The sequence below is a fragment of the Microcebus murinus genome, chromosome 23, assembly GCF_040939455.1.
Source record: "Microcebus murinus isolate Inina chromosome 23, M.murinus_Inina_mat1.0, whole genome shotgun sequence".
Classification (NCBI taxonomy): Eukaryota; Metazoa; Chordata; class Mammalia; order Primates; family Cheirogaleidae; genus Microcebus; species Microcebus murinus.
The window spans coordinates 20,634,785-20,647,159 of record NC_134126.1 but is presented as its reverse complement, the minus strand read 5'-3'; the positions used below and the strand labels follow the sequence as shown (position 1 = coordinate 20,647,159).

The window sequence follows — 12,375 nt, the reverse complement described above, 5'->3', positions numbered from 1 at the left end:
TCTCTATTCTCCTTCAATATATCTTCAATCCACCCACATTTCATGACTTTACAAATTCCACTCTAATTCGAGCCGCCATCTAGTCTTCTTTGATTTCTTCAATAGTGTTCAGACTCTAGATATCCCCTTAGAGTCCATTCTCCACACAGTAGCCAGAGAGGTTTTTAAAACCATACATTTGATCATTCTATTCCTTTGCTTAAAGCCTTCAGTAATTTCTCATTGCACTTGGAACAAATTCCAGATTCTTTACCACAGCCCACAAGGTGGGGCACCATCTGTCTCCTGCCAGCCCCCCAATATCTCCTAGTGCCATCTTTCTCTGCCCATGAGCACTCCCTACCACGTGAGCTTTCTTCTCTTCCCTTGAACACTCCAAGTTCATTCCTGGCTTCGGGCCTTCAGCATTTGCTCTTCACTTTGGAACATTTTGCCCCGATATCTTTACATGACTAACTCTGTCTTGTCATTCAGGACTCAGCTCAAATGTCAGCTCAATTCAAATGATCATCCATTCTAAAATAGCCTGAGCAGGCATAATGGCATCATTCTATTTAATTTTCTTTACAGCATTCATCGCTCTCTCAAATTCCCTTGCTTATGTATTTACTAGCTTATTGTTTTCCTCTCTGCACCCCCACTGTTCATATACCCCTGCACACTTACCCACACACACACACACGTGAGGTTTGTGATGGCGGACACCTTGCCTGTCTTGTTCACTCTTGAATAAGTGCATGGCACTTAGTAGAAGCTTAATAAATATTTGGTGAAATGCAAATGAAGGTACAAGGAGTCAATATTCCTACTGTCAATCACGATAGGAAGAAGCAGATGCTGGGATGGGAAACAAACACTCCCAAAGGGAAGTGCTTTGATAGACGTGCAGGGAGCTCTCTTCTCTGATGGGGACCTTAGGGCTGTGATTTGGATTTTGAGGTCATGGATCCTAAGGCTCAAGCCTCTTGCTCCAGGGTGGGAGAAGTCTGGCTTCTGTAGCACGTAGGCAGGCCGGCGGGGAGTGGCTTGCTACTGCTACTCGTAGCAGGCCTGGAGCTAGGCAGCCCACAGAGAGGCCCACAGGATGAACCTGGGCCTGTGAGTTCTAGTTACAGTTCTAAGTTATTGCTGTACATAATTTCCTGCTGTCATCTCTCTCTTAGGGTTTTCAGGGAAGCTTTATTAAATGTAACAGCTTAGTCTTAACTGTTCCATGTGGAATTAATGTGGGAGTCTTTGCCTCCATGAGAAGCGGTGGTAAAGGAGAGGGCAGAGTGTCTGTAGCAGCTCCAGGCTGGAGATCCTGTGGGCCCCGCCTGCAGAAGGTAGTCGATGAGGGTCTCAGGGGTCAGAAGAGACTGCAAGTATAGGTGGTGGCGTAGACCGACAGGTGTGTTGCCTCCACCCTTGGGAAGGAGCATCTGAAAAGAAGATGAAGCCTGGCTTTCACGGGCATGGGAGTTCAAAGCATCAAAATGCAGGCTATTGATGGAAATGCAACCCCCTCTGTACTCACAGGCTGGCGAAGCTTGGGCTATGTGTATGACTTTTACACGACTGTTTCTCATGACTACGTACATAGAAGTCGGGGAGTTAGCAGACACGTGCGGCTTACTTAGTGAGCTTTGTTTAAACCGCAAATTAGGCCAGGTTTAAACAGATAACTGGGTAGGATAACTTAGGAGGCAGTGAGAACACAGTCATTTAGAGTTCAGTTCTGGTGTGACTTCCTGGCTTCAAATCCCAACTCGAGCATTTACAACGTGGGCTCGGGCAGTTGTTGAGCCTTTATATGCCTCATGAGGTTTAGTGGTACCCGCCTTGTTGGGTTGATGTGAGCATTAAATGGGATAATCCATGGAGAGCATTTAGCCCAATGTTGGCTCCATTGGAAGCATCATGCATATGAGCTCAGTTTTCTCTGATCTATTAAAGGGCCTGGAGGAGCCATCAACGAGAATTAAACAGGCTGTGAAGGGAGTTTTCCCACAGTGACCTGATGGCATTCAAGGGCTCATCTGTTTACCTGGAGAACACCAAACGTGATTTCATATGCAGGGTAGACATTACCTTAATCACACCATTGGGTCTGGCAGGCTCTGACCACTGGAGTAGCAATGCCCAGCCATTCTCCTTCTGTTCCACCGTGAAGTTGCTCAGTTGACTTGGGGAGGATTCTGAGGTTTGAACCAGAGTCCAGGGGCTTGAAACTTCTCCTGCCTGGTTTGCGGCCACAACACCAATGTGATACGTTGTGAATGGTTCCAACCCAAACAGGTGGGCTTGATGGCTTGTTCCCTGCAAGGAAGTTAACAGGCTAAGTTTTTTTTTACAAGAAACAGTATCGCTGGAAGGTCATTCTCTGAATTGCAAGGCCAAAGTGCATCAGCAATAGCACCACAAACCCTAGAGCAGAGTTTTGAATTATCTTTAAGAAAACAATGTATTTTTTTCTTCCTATTGACACCCTGAATATATTATCTAAGGTTATATGATTTCAGACACCCAGAAAGTGGATCAGATAGGATGCATTTCTTTTCAGAGCTTGCAACCCAAAGGGTGTGATATATAAACAAAAAAAATCTACAATACCTCAGATCAGTGCAGCATCCTGTTCATGATGAAAATCAGTAGTATCAAGTTGCATGGCAGGGACTGGGACAATTGCCTACCAGGTTAGTCTTAAGAGTTTGGAGATTTAACCTGAACAACCCTAATTTTCTACTCCCCAACGCTATTTGTTTATAGCTAAGACTCTCTCCAGCTTTCCAATTCCCTCTCTAATTCTCTTGGTGTGTATTTATATCTTACAAATTCAATAAAACAAACATAAGGAAATAGTAACAAGCCCACTGAACTATAAATATACAAACACTTAGAAAACTCTGCTATTCATATAAATATGAAAATATTTTCATTTGTTAAAAACAACATAACTAAAACCACAAAACTGACCAAAAGTAGTCATTACCTAGGCTTTGAAAACTTGGTCTTTGTTGATTTAAAAGAAAAGAAAAAAGGGCTAGTAGAATTAGTGGTATTTTTTTTTTTCTTTCCTGCTTGGAGAACATTTAACATATTTGGCATAACTAAACTAGAGCTAAGAATTCTAATGTTTTCAAAGGCCCTGGGGTGCTCTTTCCACATCTGGACTGAATGAATATGTCTGTTTAAGGTAGGAATTATGTCTGCAAGTAGGGTAGTAATGTGTGTATAGGTAAACACACACACACACACACACACACACACACACAGGCATTTTCTGTTGTGTGCCATACCCACTGAATAGGAATAATCATGAGAAAGCTTTGACTGGGTTAGTAGGATATTTACATTTAATGATGGGTGAGATCAGCTTTGTTTTATTAGATAGTTAAATGTGCTAGATAGTCTTCAGTTTTTTTCTTGGTGGGAAAAGGAGGAGGAATGTGAAGTGAAGGAGTAGAAGTTATTTCTGAGAGTAGGTACTGAAGAACATCAGACAAAGTTACGCATGAAGAAATTCTCCTTTAATTCAGGTATATCCAAATATCATTTGAATAAAATCTAAAACAGGATAACAAAATCAAGCTGAACCATTTTCTAAACAAACTGGTTAGACAAAACCAAGACACTGTAGAAATAATTTTTGGCATTATTTTCTCATATTCTTGGTTATAAGTTTCAACTATGTAAATGTTTCTTATCATGTGTTAAACACAAGCAAAGAAAATACAATTTCTTTAACGTATCAAAAACTTGTAAAGTCAATTTCCCTATCTCAATAAGTCCCATTATGATATTACATGCTAACCTCTTGAAATCTTTTAATATTTAAACATTCACTAAGCGAGCAGACTCTGAAACAAATTTTACAGAAATACTAATTTCTCTTTTTTAAAATATTAAAAGTTAGATCATAAATATTTAAAAACTTATTTCTCCACAACATTGGATTGGTCTTTTAGATAAATACAGCACAGAACTAAAATGACCATAATGAATATTAAATCTGAAGATGCTACAAGTCCCGATTACAAACATTCTTTTCTGATAAATGATTCCTTTTCTGTGGAAATAGGGCAAACACGGGCAAGATTAATAATGCAAAAAAGAATAATTCTTTGTTCAGAATATTCAGTAATAGATGCCAAAAAAGCATAAGCTCTAAAGCAAATAGTAATCACCTCTAACAGATTATATATAAAAAAGGTAAGCTGTTGAGGGACATTTTTTTCATAGGCTTTTGTCATAAGAAACATGAAAAGCATGTGGCTATAAAGCAAAAACATATGTATATTGTCAATAGCAGCACCTGCTCAATTACAGTTTATTTCAGAGCTGAGAATTCCATTCAGCCCCTAGATGGCAATACTATCAAACACTTTTGGTAACATGAGTACTTAATGATTAACAACTGGCATTCAGTCATCCAACACACTCCAGGCAACCATTAAGAAAATAACAAAACTGATTTCATTATAGATTCTTTTAATAAACATTTATGGCTCAGATCCTTGAAAGCGGAAGTATTCAGAATGCCCTGGCCTCAAAACCTACACCATCTAATACAGAAATTTGACCTGCGGGTCTCAAGTTGAAGTTTGTCCACGACTGGCACAGAAAATATGTAGAGGTATACTCTTACCAGGGATGCCTGCAGCAGTTGTTTTGCCTAATCTGGTCTATATTTATATGCTTTGTAAACAATGGAAATAATCACAGATTGGGATGTAAAGGAAAATTTCTGTGTCATGAAATTATACCGAGGACAAGTTCTCATATTACATTTATTTGTCATTTCTGACGAGCTACCTGAACAATAACAACAAAACACACACACTCACATACACATACATACCCCTCAAATAGATCTCAGGAATAGCCATGCTTTTTGTCAATGTTTTGTAAAAGTCACATGAAAAAAAATAGGAAAATTTTAAAAAGGCAAAACAATCCTTACCAATTTATTCTTTGGTGTTTTAGGAAATAATTTTTATGACTCTCTCCTGAATGGATTTCCAGTACCAAAGATCACTATTTTAGAATTCTGCTGCACAATTTGGATTCTGTTCACTCTGTGGATTGGGTTATGTCTTGTTTATCTACTCAGTTACTTATTTTCCTTAAATTCAGAACATTTGCTTGAACACAGTGGATCTGAATTGTTTTGGATTTGGGTCCTTCCTTTGGAGAGGTAGCATTCTGTCCCACGGACTGGGAAAAGTCAGCATTAGAAATGATTATCTTTCCTTTTTCTCCATTGCTTCACCTTTCTTCCTTCCCTTTTTCCCTCTTTCCTCATATTCCATCCCTTTCCTTCCCTCACTCTTTTTTCTCTATGGAGATTAAAAAAATTCAATATTTTTATTCCTTCCTCATTGCCATTATTTTGCTCTTTCTTTCCCTTCATTCTTCCTACCAATTTTTTTTTAACTATACATTTTGTTATCCTGGACCTCTAGGCTACCAACTTGCACTTGTTTCGCTTTTGTCTTTGTCTATTCTATGTCCACATCCATATCATACTGAGATTTTTTACTCTAAATACAGTAGTTATGTTTGACTCAACAAAGGAAAACAGGAAGAAATAGTTTACTAGGGATAATACAGTCTCTGCAATCTAATGTCTTAATTGAGATTTAGCCTCTTTTTTTTTTTCTTTCCTTTAACTTATATACATGAAGGTCAGAGTCTGGATACAAATCAGTGCATCATTTTATGAGACATAAAGACAAGACTCTCTGGAACACTCTGCCAGTTGAGGTTCTGCTGGCAATTTGAACTACATTTTAACCTCTCAACTCTGCTCCTGGGGACACATGAAACTACTTGGAGTCTTCAGCAGTCTGACAATTTTACACCATCTCCTCTGATTATTTTTGACGACTTGAAGTGCCCCAAAGGTGGCCGTGGGGTCAATAGGTTTATGTAGGTTGAAAATGATCAAAAATTACCATTGATCTGTAGCTGTCAATAAAAGGCTGCGTGGGGATACTCCCTGCACAAATGTTTAAACTGCATAAAGCTTCCTAACTTAGTCATCTTTGAGTCTATTGATCTGATGATCCAGCAGTTTCCAGAGCTTTCCCTCTGGTCTTTGTGGTGCATTTTCGCTAAGCCCACTTACCTTAGCCCTTAGGAATCTTTTTACCCTGCTTCTAGGAATAAACCAAAACAGTGATGTATAGGCACCGCTGTGTTCATCAACAGAGTATTATGTGTGCTTATTATGCTTTGGAAAGGGTTAATCTTCTTGGTCACCATCAACTTCATTTCAAGCCAATGGGATTTCTCCTGCCTTCACCTTTCACTTACTGTTCTCCCTTATCCTGGGCTCTTTGTGCTAAAATGGATGAGTTTTGGCTTATAAATCCTGACTAGGTGGTGGGGTATCCTTGCCTTAGTTATTAATATCATGAGTGCCAAGACTCAGAGAGTAAGTCACATCAAAAGTTTGCCTTTTTGCACAAAGAGAACTTCAGAGGAATCCTGATTTAAATACATCAACTTCTATATTCTTCAGATGAATCACTCAGGTGCTTTATCATAAGGTATATTTCATCTTGGCATAATGATAAAGTAAAAGAATGATTATAGACAAGAGCCAGAGTTTCTGGTTTAGATTACAAATAAAATGGGAGAAGCAGTTCGAGCTCGCATGTACTGTTACCTAAAAGCCATGACTTTGGACAGACAGCATCCAGTCAACTGGATAACTTTCATACATTGTAATAGTGACAAATCAACACAAAATATTTTTCTAGATTTCTGAAAGCCAGATAATGTGAGGCATAGGTTGTATAGGGGCCATTTTTCCTTTCCATTTATAAAGTTAGTCTTTGAGTTCCCCAAAGGTTGATCAACATATTTATATTTAATACTATTTTGCAAACATCAAATCAGTCTTGATACAGAAGTGATCTCTTTGCTACCCATTAGCCAAATATCAAACCTGAATACTTATCCACGGTTAACTAAGCATGAGACTCCCAAGCCTGCAAAAATGTTAACACCGTCAAAAAATTTTCACTGATCTCACTTGCACTTCTACTTACTTTACTGGTGCCATCTTCGCCTACACACCTCTAAGCTGGTGGGACAAAGACGTTGAATGACAGTGCGCACATACATGCAGAGTTGCTCTGGAATCAAAAAGCAACTCAGAATGCAAGAAAGGTAGAGCGCAATAAATACCCTTTAGGTTCCTATTGTTTTATGTGCATGAAAAGCGTGTATGTGCTAGGCAGCATCACTAAGTGGTACGACACAGCTGCCAAAATGGTCAGTGGAAACAGTTGGCATTGTTGCTCAGCAGCTCTGTTCAATTCTTTAAACATTTTTGAGCATCTTGCACAGAAACAGACTTTGTGATGTTGCAATGGGGGATACAAGATGGATAACACAGGCTGTTGACTCTGAGGAGCTTATAATCTAGCAGAGCAAATCAATAACGTATCTAGATATGCACCATCCAGAGTGCGCTAGTGTTGTAACTGGGTGCAGGAGGGGGTGCGGGGGGGGGGGGGGATACTGAGGGGATACGTACAGTTCCGAAGAGAGGAGGTGAGGACTGGGGTAAGATTTAATTGAGCAGTGGCATTTGATCCAGGCCAGGAAAGATGTAGAATTTGAGTAGATGAAAATAGGTCATGGATTGGAAGAAAGAAGAGAAGGAAGAAAGTTCAGGTTATATTTGGGAAAGAGCTGATAGTTCAGTGTCGCTGACGTGTGGTGAGTGCAGGGGAATGGTGGGGATTGAGGCTGGAAAGGGATCCGTGGTAAACTAGAGAGGGCTGCAAATATCGCTCTGAAGTTTTTTGACTACAGTTGTTAGGAAACACTAAGTTACATTAGGCAAAAATTTTAAGACCTAATTATGTATGAAGAGCTCTGCAGTGCAATATTTTTTTTTTTTTTTTTTTTTTTTTTTGAGACAGAGTCTCACTCCGTTGCCCGGGTTAGAGTGCTGTGGCATCAGCCTAGCTCACAGCAACCTCAAACTCCTGGGCTCAAGCAATCCTCCTGCCTCAGCCTTCAGAGTAGCTGGGACTACAGGCATGCACCACCATGCCCGGCTAATTTTTTCTATATATTTTTAGTTGTTCAGCTAATTTCTTTCTATTTTTTTGGTAGAGATGGGGTCTTGCTCTTGCTCAGGCTGGTCTCGAACTTCTGAACTCAAACGATCTGCCTGCCTCAGCCTCCCAGAGTACTAGGATTATAGGTGTGAGCCACCGCGTCTGGCCTACGGTGCAATTTGAAGGATAATGGAAGAACTTTAAAATTTTGCCCTACTGTGGTGTAGATCATGGTTAGTGACTGGTGAAATAATAAGTCTTCCAAGAATTAATTAATTCATTCATTTAATTATCATTCAGCCAATCAGTATAGATTGCCATTTGCACAAGGTAATAGGGGAGTGTTTTCTTAGGAATAAGATTTACAGAATTCTTTATTGAATGTTCACTCTATTTCAAAATTCGTAATTATTCTTTAGACACAAATGCTTTTCTTTTAATTGCAGTCGAGGTGAAGATTATAACAACTGAATGGAATTAGGCAGTTCTACTGTTTTCTGTCCTGACCCATTATCAGACACACACGCAGCTGAGCTGTGGTCTCTTCCTAATTGTGGGGACATGTTTGAGTGGAGCCATCCACACTCTTGTCCTAGTTCCTTGTATCAAACAAGTATGAGGCAGAGACGGTCATGATACCACTGATGACGGGAAACAATGAGGCTAACTCAATTGGACACACAAGCATTCTTAGCTCTGGCTTCTAGCTAATGCTATAGCCTTCCTTCTAGCAATTGTGATACATATAATTATTAATATAATGGTAAGTCAGGGGCCAATTGTAACAATTGTAAATTTCAGACTTACAATGCTCAGCTCCGAGTATTCATGTGTCTATACTGTGTGCACTTTCATGCTTTTTTTTTGAGACAGAGTCTCACTCTGTTGCCCGGGCTAGAGTGAGTGCTGTGGCATCAGCCTAGCTCACAGCAACCTCAAACTCCTGGGCTCAAGGGATCCTCCTGCCTCAGCCTCCTGAGTAGCTGGGACTACAGGCATGTGCCACCATGCCCAGCTAATTTTTTCTATATATTTATTAGTTGGCCAGTTAATTTTCTTTTTATTTATAGTAGAGATGGGGTCTTGCTCTTGTTCAGGCTGGTTTTGAACTCCTGACCTCAAGCAATCCGCCCGCCTCGGCCTCCCAGTGTGCTAGGATTACAGGCATAAGCCACCGCGCCCGGCCTCACTTTCATGCTTTTACTCAAACAAATATCTACACTCAGAAAAGAAGAATGATATGTGAAAAGGAGGGAGGTATTTTTTTTTTTCTCTGTGGAATACATCATTCGTTTTGAATTGGGTGGTCAATTCGAAAAGAAGATTTAATTTCAGACTTTCTTAATAGACAAATTGGCTGTATCAATTTAATCTATAAAGCAAAAGCTAGAGTTCTTGCAAAATGAACAATGATGCCTCAGTTACCATAAAAATATTAGGGCAAAAAAGAATGGTTTTGAAATGACTCATTTTTCAAAGGAGGAAAGGGAAAAAAAATTAAATTTGTGATAATTAAATTTTAAAGCGGCAAATTAGTCACACTAAATATTAAAAAGCAGTACTTCTGATCTATCAAAATTAAAAATGTGCATACCCTGTGACCCAGCAATTTCACTCTGATAATCTATTCTACGGAAATACCAGCAAAACTGTACTAAAACACGTGTAAAAGAATTTTGCTGCAGCCACAGTTTTGTATTTATTTAACCCTTGATTAAACTCATATTTATTGAGCGCTTACTATGTGCTAGGCATGCTCCTAAGCTCTGTGGATGCTGCAGAGGGAGACAAGGGCCCCACCCTCCTGAGTTTCACATTACAATGAGGAAAAATGGGCAATAGATAAACAAAACAAGAGAGGGAGAGACAGCGAGAACTAGAAATTGTGGTAAATTATGAAGGGAATAAACAGAGTGATGCACTAGGTAGTGTGTGGACTTAGGTGTTTTGGGGAGGAGTGAGTGAGATTATTCCTTCAACAACGCTGGGTAAGGAAGGTTCTGGAGGATGTTACATTTGGGCAAGAATGCAGAAAATCCAGCCACGTGAAGAATCCAGGGAGAAACTTTTAGGCCAAAGGAGAGGAAGAACAGAAGCTCTATGGTGAGAACAAACTTGGTGTTTTTGTCTACAGAAAGGAGGTAGTGTGATCAATGCCCATTCAGTGAGAGGAGAACGGCCCCTGGGATAAGGGCAAAAGGATGGGCGGGTGGTGGAAATCCTGTAGGCCAAGGTGAAGAATCAGTTTGATTCCAATTTCAATGGAAACTTATTGAAGGCCTTTGAGCAAATTTTAATTTAGGTTTTAAAGAGATCGTTCTGGCTGCTGTGTGAAAAAAAAAAAAAAAATATATATATATATAGGCATTGTGAGAGTAGAAACAAAGAATGTTGTCGCGACTCTTCAGAGAAGTGGCTGTAAAGGAGAATGGGAACAGGCAACGGTGGCTGGAGGGGCCTGTGGAGTCACATTTAAAAAAATATGGGAGACACCAGGAGCATATTTGTACATGGATGCCAGTCCTTCAATAATGAAATAGAGATGGATGATACAGGAGAGAAAAGTCTAATATTTAAAAAAATCAGAACCTCCTTCTCACTTTAGACAGGGAAACCAGGAAAGTCTGTGCGTGGCACACTGGATGTGGGTGTCTCAGGCCTCAGCCAATTAATTGACTCTGAGTTGGCTGCAAGCGTCGTCAGCAAAGCAGCGTTTTATACTAGAGCTACCGCCCTTGTATGCTTAGCTATTTGCATAGATAAATTTGCAACAAAACAGCTTCATAAAAAAACGAAGTGGCATGTACAATACCAGGCCTATATCTAGGAAGGGTAGGGCAATTCTTTTTTTTAAAAAATTAATTAAATTAATACTTTCAATAAATTCTACCTTCTAAGTGAAGAGCACGGTACACAATGACAAGTTCCCCACCTCCTTCCCATGGCCCAGCCATCCAGTTTTCTGGATGTAGCCTACCATTTTCTTGTGTATCCTTCCTAAGGTGAATGGTTTTCCAGCAAAGTTTTTGCTCCTACTCTGTCAGACCTGGTGTAAAGTGCGTTGCATGCCTTATCTAGTTTCATCTTCACACGAAGGTATGCAGTTGGTATTATTACACACGACGAAATTGAGGCTCAGGTAACTTAAGCAACTTATCCAGAGTCACGCTGCCGGCAAGTGGCAGGGTTTTAGCATTTTATTCCTTTATTATGTTGAGTTCAAATGTACGTGTCTACTGTATCGGTGGTTCTAGTGGTTTGGTCTCAGGACTCTTGTTTCTTAAAAGCAGTTGAGGATCCCATAGAGTTTTTGTTTCTGTCATTTATACCTATCAGTATTTACCATATTAAAAATTAAATTTGAGAAATTTTTAAAGGGAAAAAATACAGAAGCTTCTACCAGTCAGCAAAGGGACATCTTCACATATCATGTAGCATCTGGAAAAGCCCACTGTATGCTCATGAGGACATGAGAGTGAGAAAGACACATGATGTGTTAATATAATATGGAAATAGTTTCACCCTGGCAGACCCCTGAAAGAGTTTGTGGGATCCTAAGGGATTCACGGGCTATGTGTCGAGTACCACTTAACTACACTATACCACACAGACCCCCATTGGCAGTTCCAATTAAAAAGTTTTGTTCAGCCAGGCGCGGTGGCTCATGCTTGTAATCCTAGCACTCTGGGAGGCCAAGGTGGGCGGATTGATTGAGGTCAGGAGTTCAAATCCAGCCTGAGCAAGAGCGAGACCCTCGTCTCTACTATAAATAGAAAGAAATTAATTGGCCAACTAATATATATAGAAAAAATTAGCCAGGCATGGTGGCACATGCCCGTAGTCCCAGCTACTTGGGAGGCTGAGGCAGGAGGATCCCTTGAGCCCAGGAGTTTGAGGTTGCTGTGAGCTAGGCTGACGCCACGGCACTCACTCTAGCCTGGGCAACAAAGCGAGACTCTGTTTCAAAAAAAAAAAAAAGTTTTGTTCGAACTTTTATGCAATAAAGAAAGGACGGTTAGGCTTGCAACTCTTGATAGATAGCATTCAAAATACTTGTGGTCACATATGAAATATCCAAGTATATATTAGGCCTATTTGTAAGACTCCTAATTAGGGTTACATAGTCTAAAAATAGTGACTGGCACTTTACCCCAACACTTCATTTTGTCGATGAACCCAAAGTCCATAGAATCCAAATGACCCATACCAGATACAACAATCCATCAATACCAGAATTGCAACTGAATTCTAGGTTGCCAACTCAGGTATACACACTCTTTCCAATTAAAATTGCTTGTTTAAAACAAGGTGCTCA

At 40.0% G+C, this 12,375-nt stretch overlaps 1 protein-coding gene across 1 annotated transcript in view; it reads right to left on the bottom strand.

Moving 5' to 3' along the window:
• Positions 1 to 12,375, bottom strand: part of USH2A (usherin) — a 654,133-nt gene that overhangs the window by 48,821 nt on the left and 592,937 nt on the right. Inside the window, exon 61 of the mRNA XM_075997053.1 lies at positions 2,071 to 2,298. Within this exon, the coding sequence (XP_075853168.1) occupies positions 2,071 to 2,298 (228 nt within the window). The remainder of the gene's footprint in view (positions 1 to 2,070; positions 2,299 to 12,375) is intronic.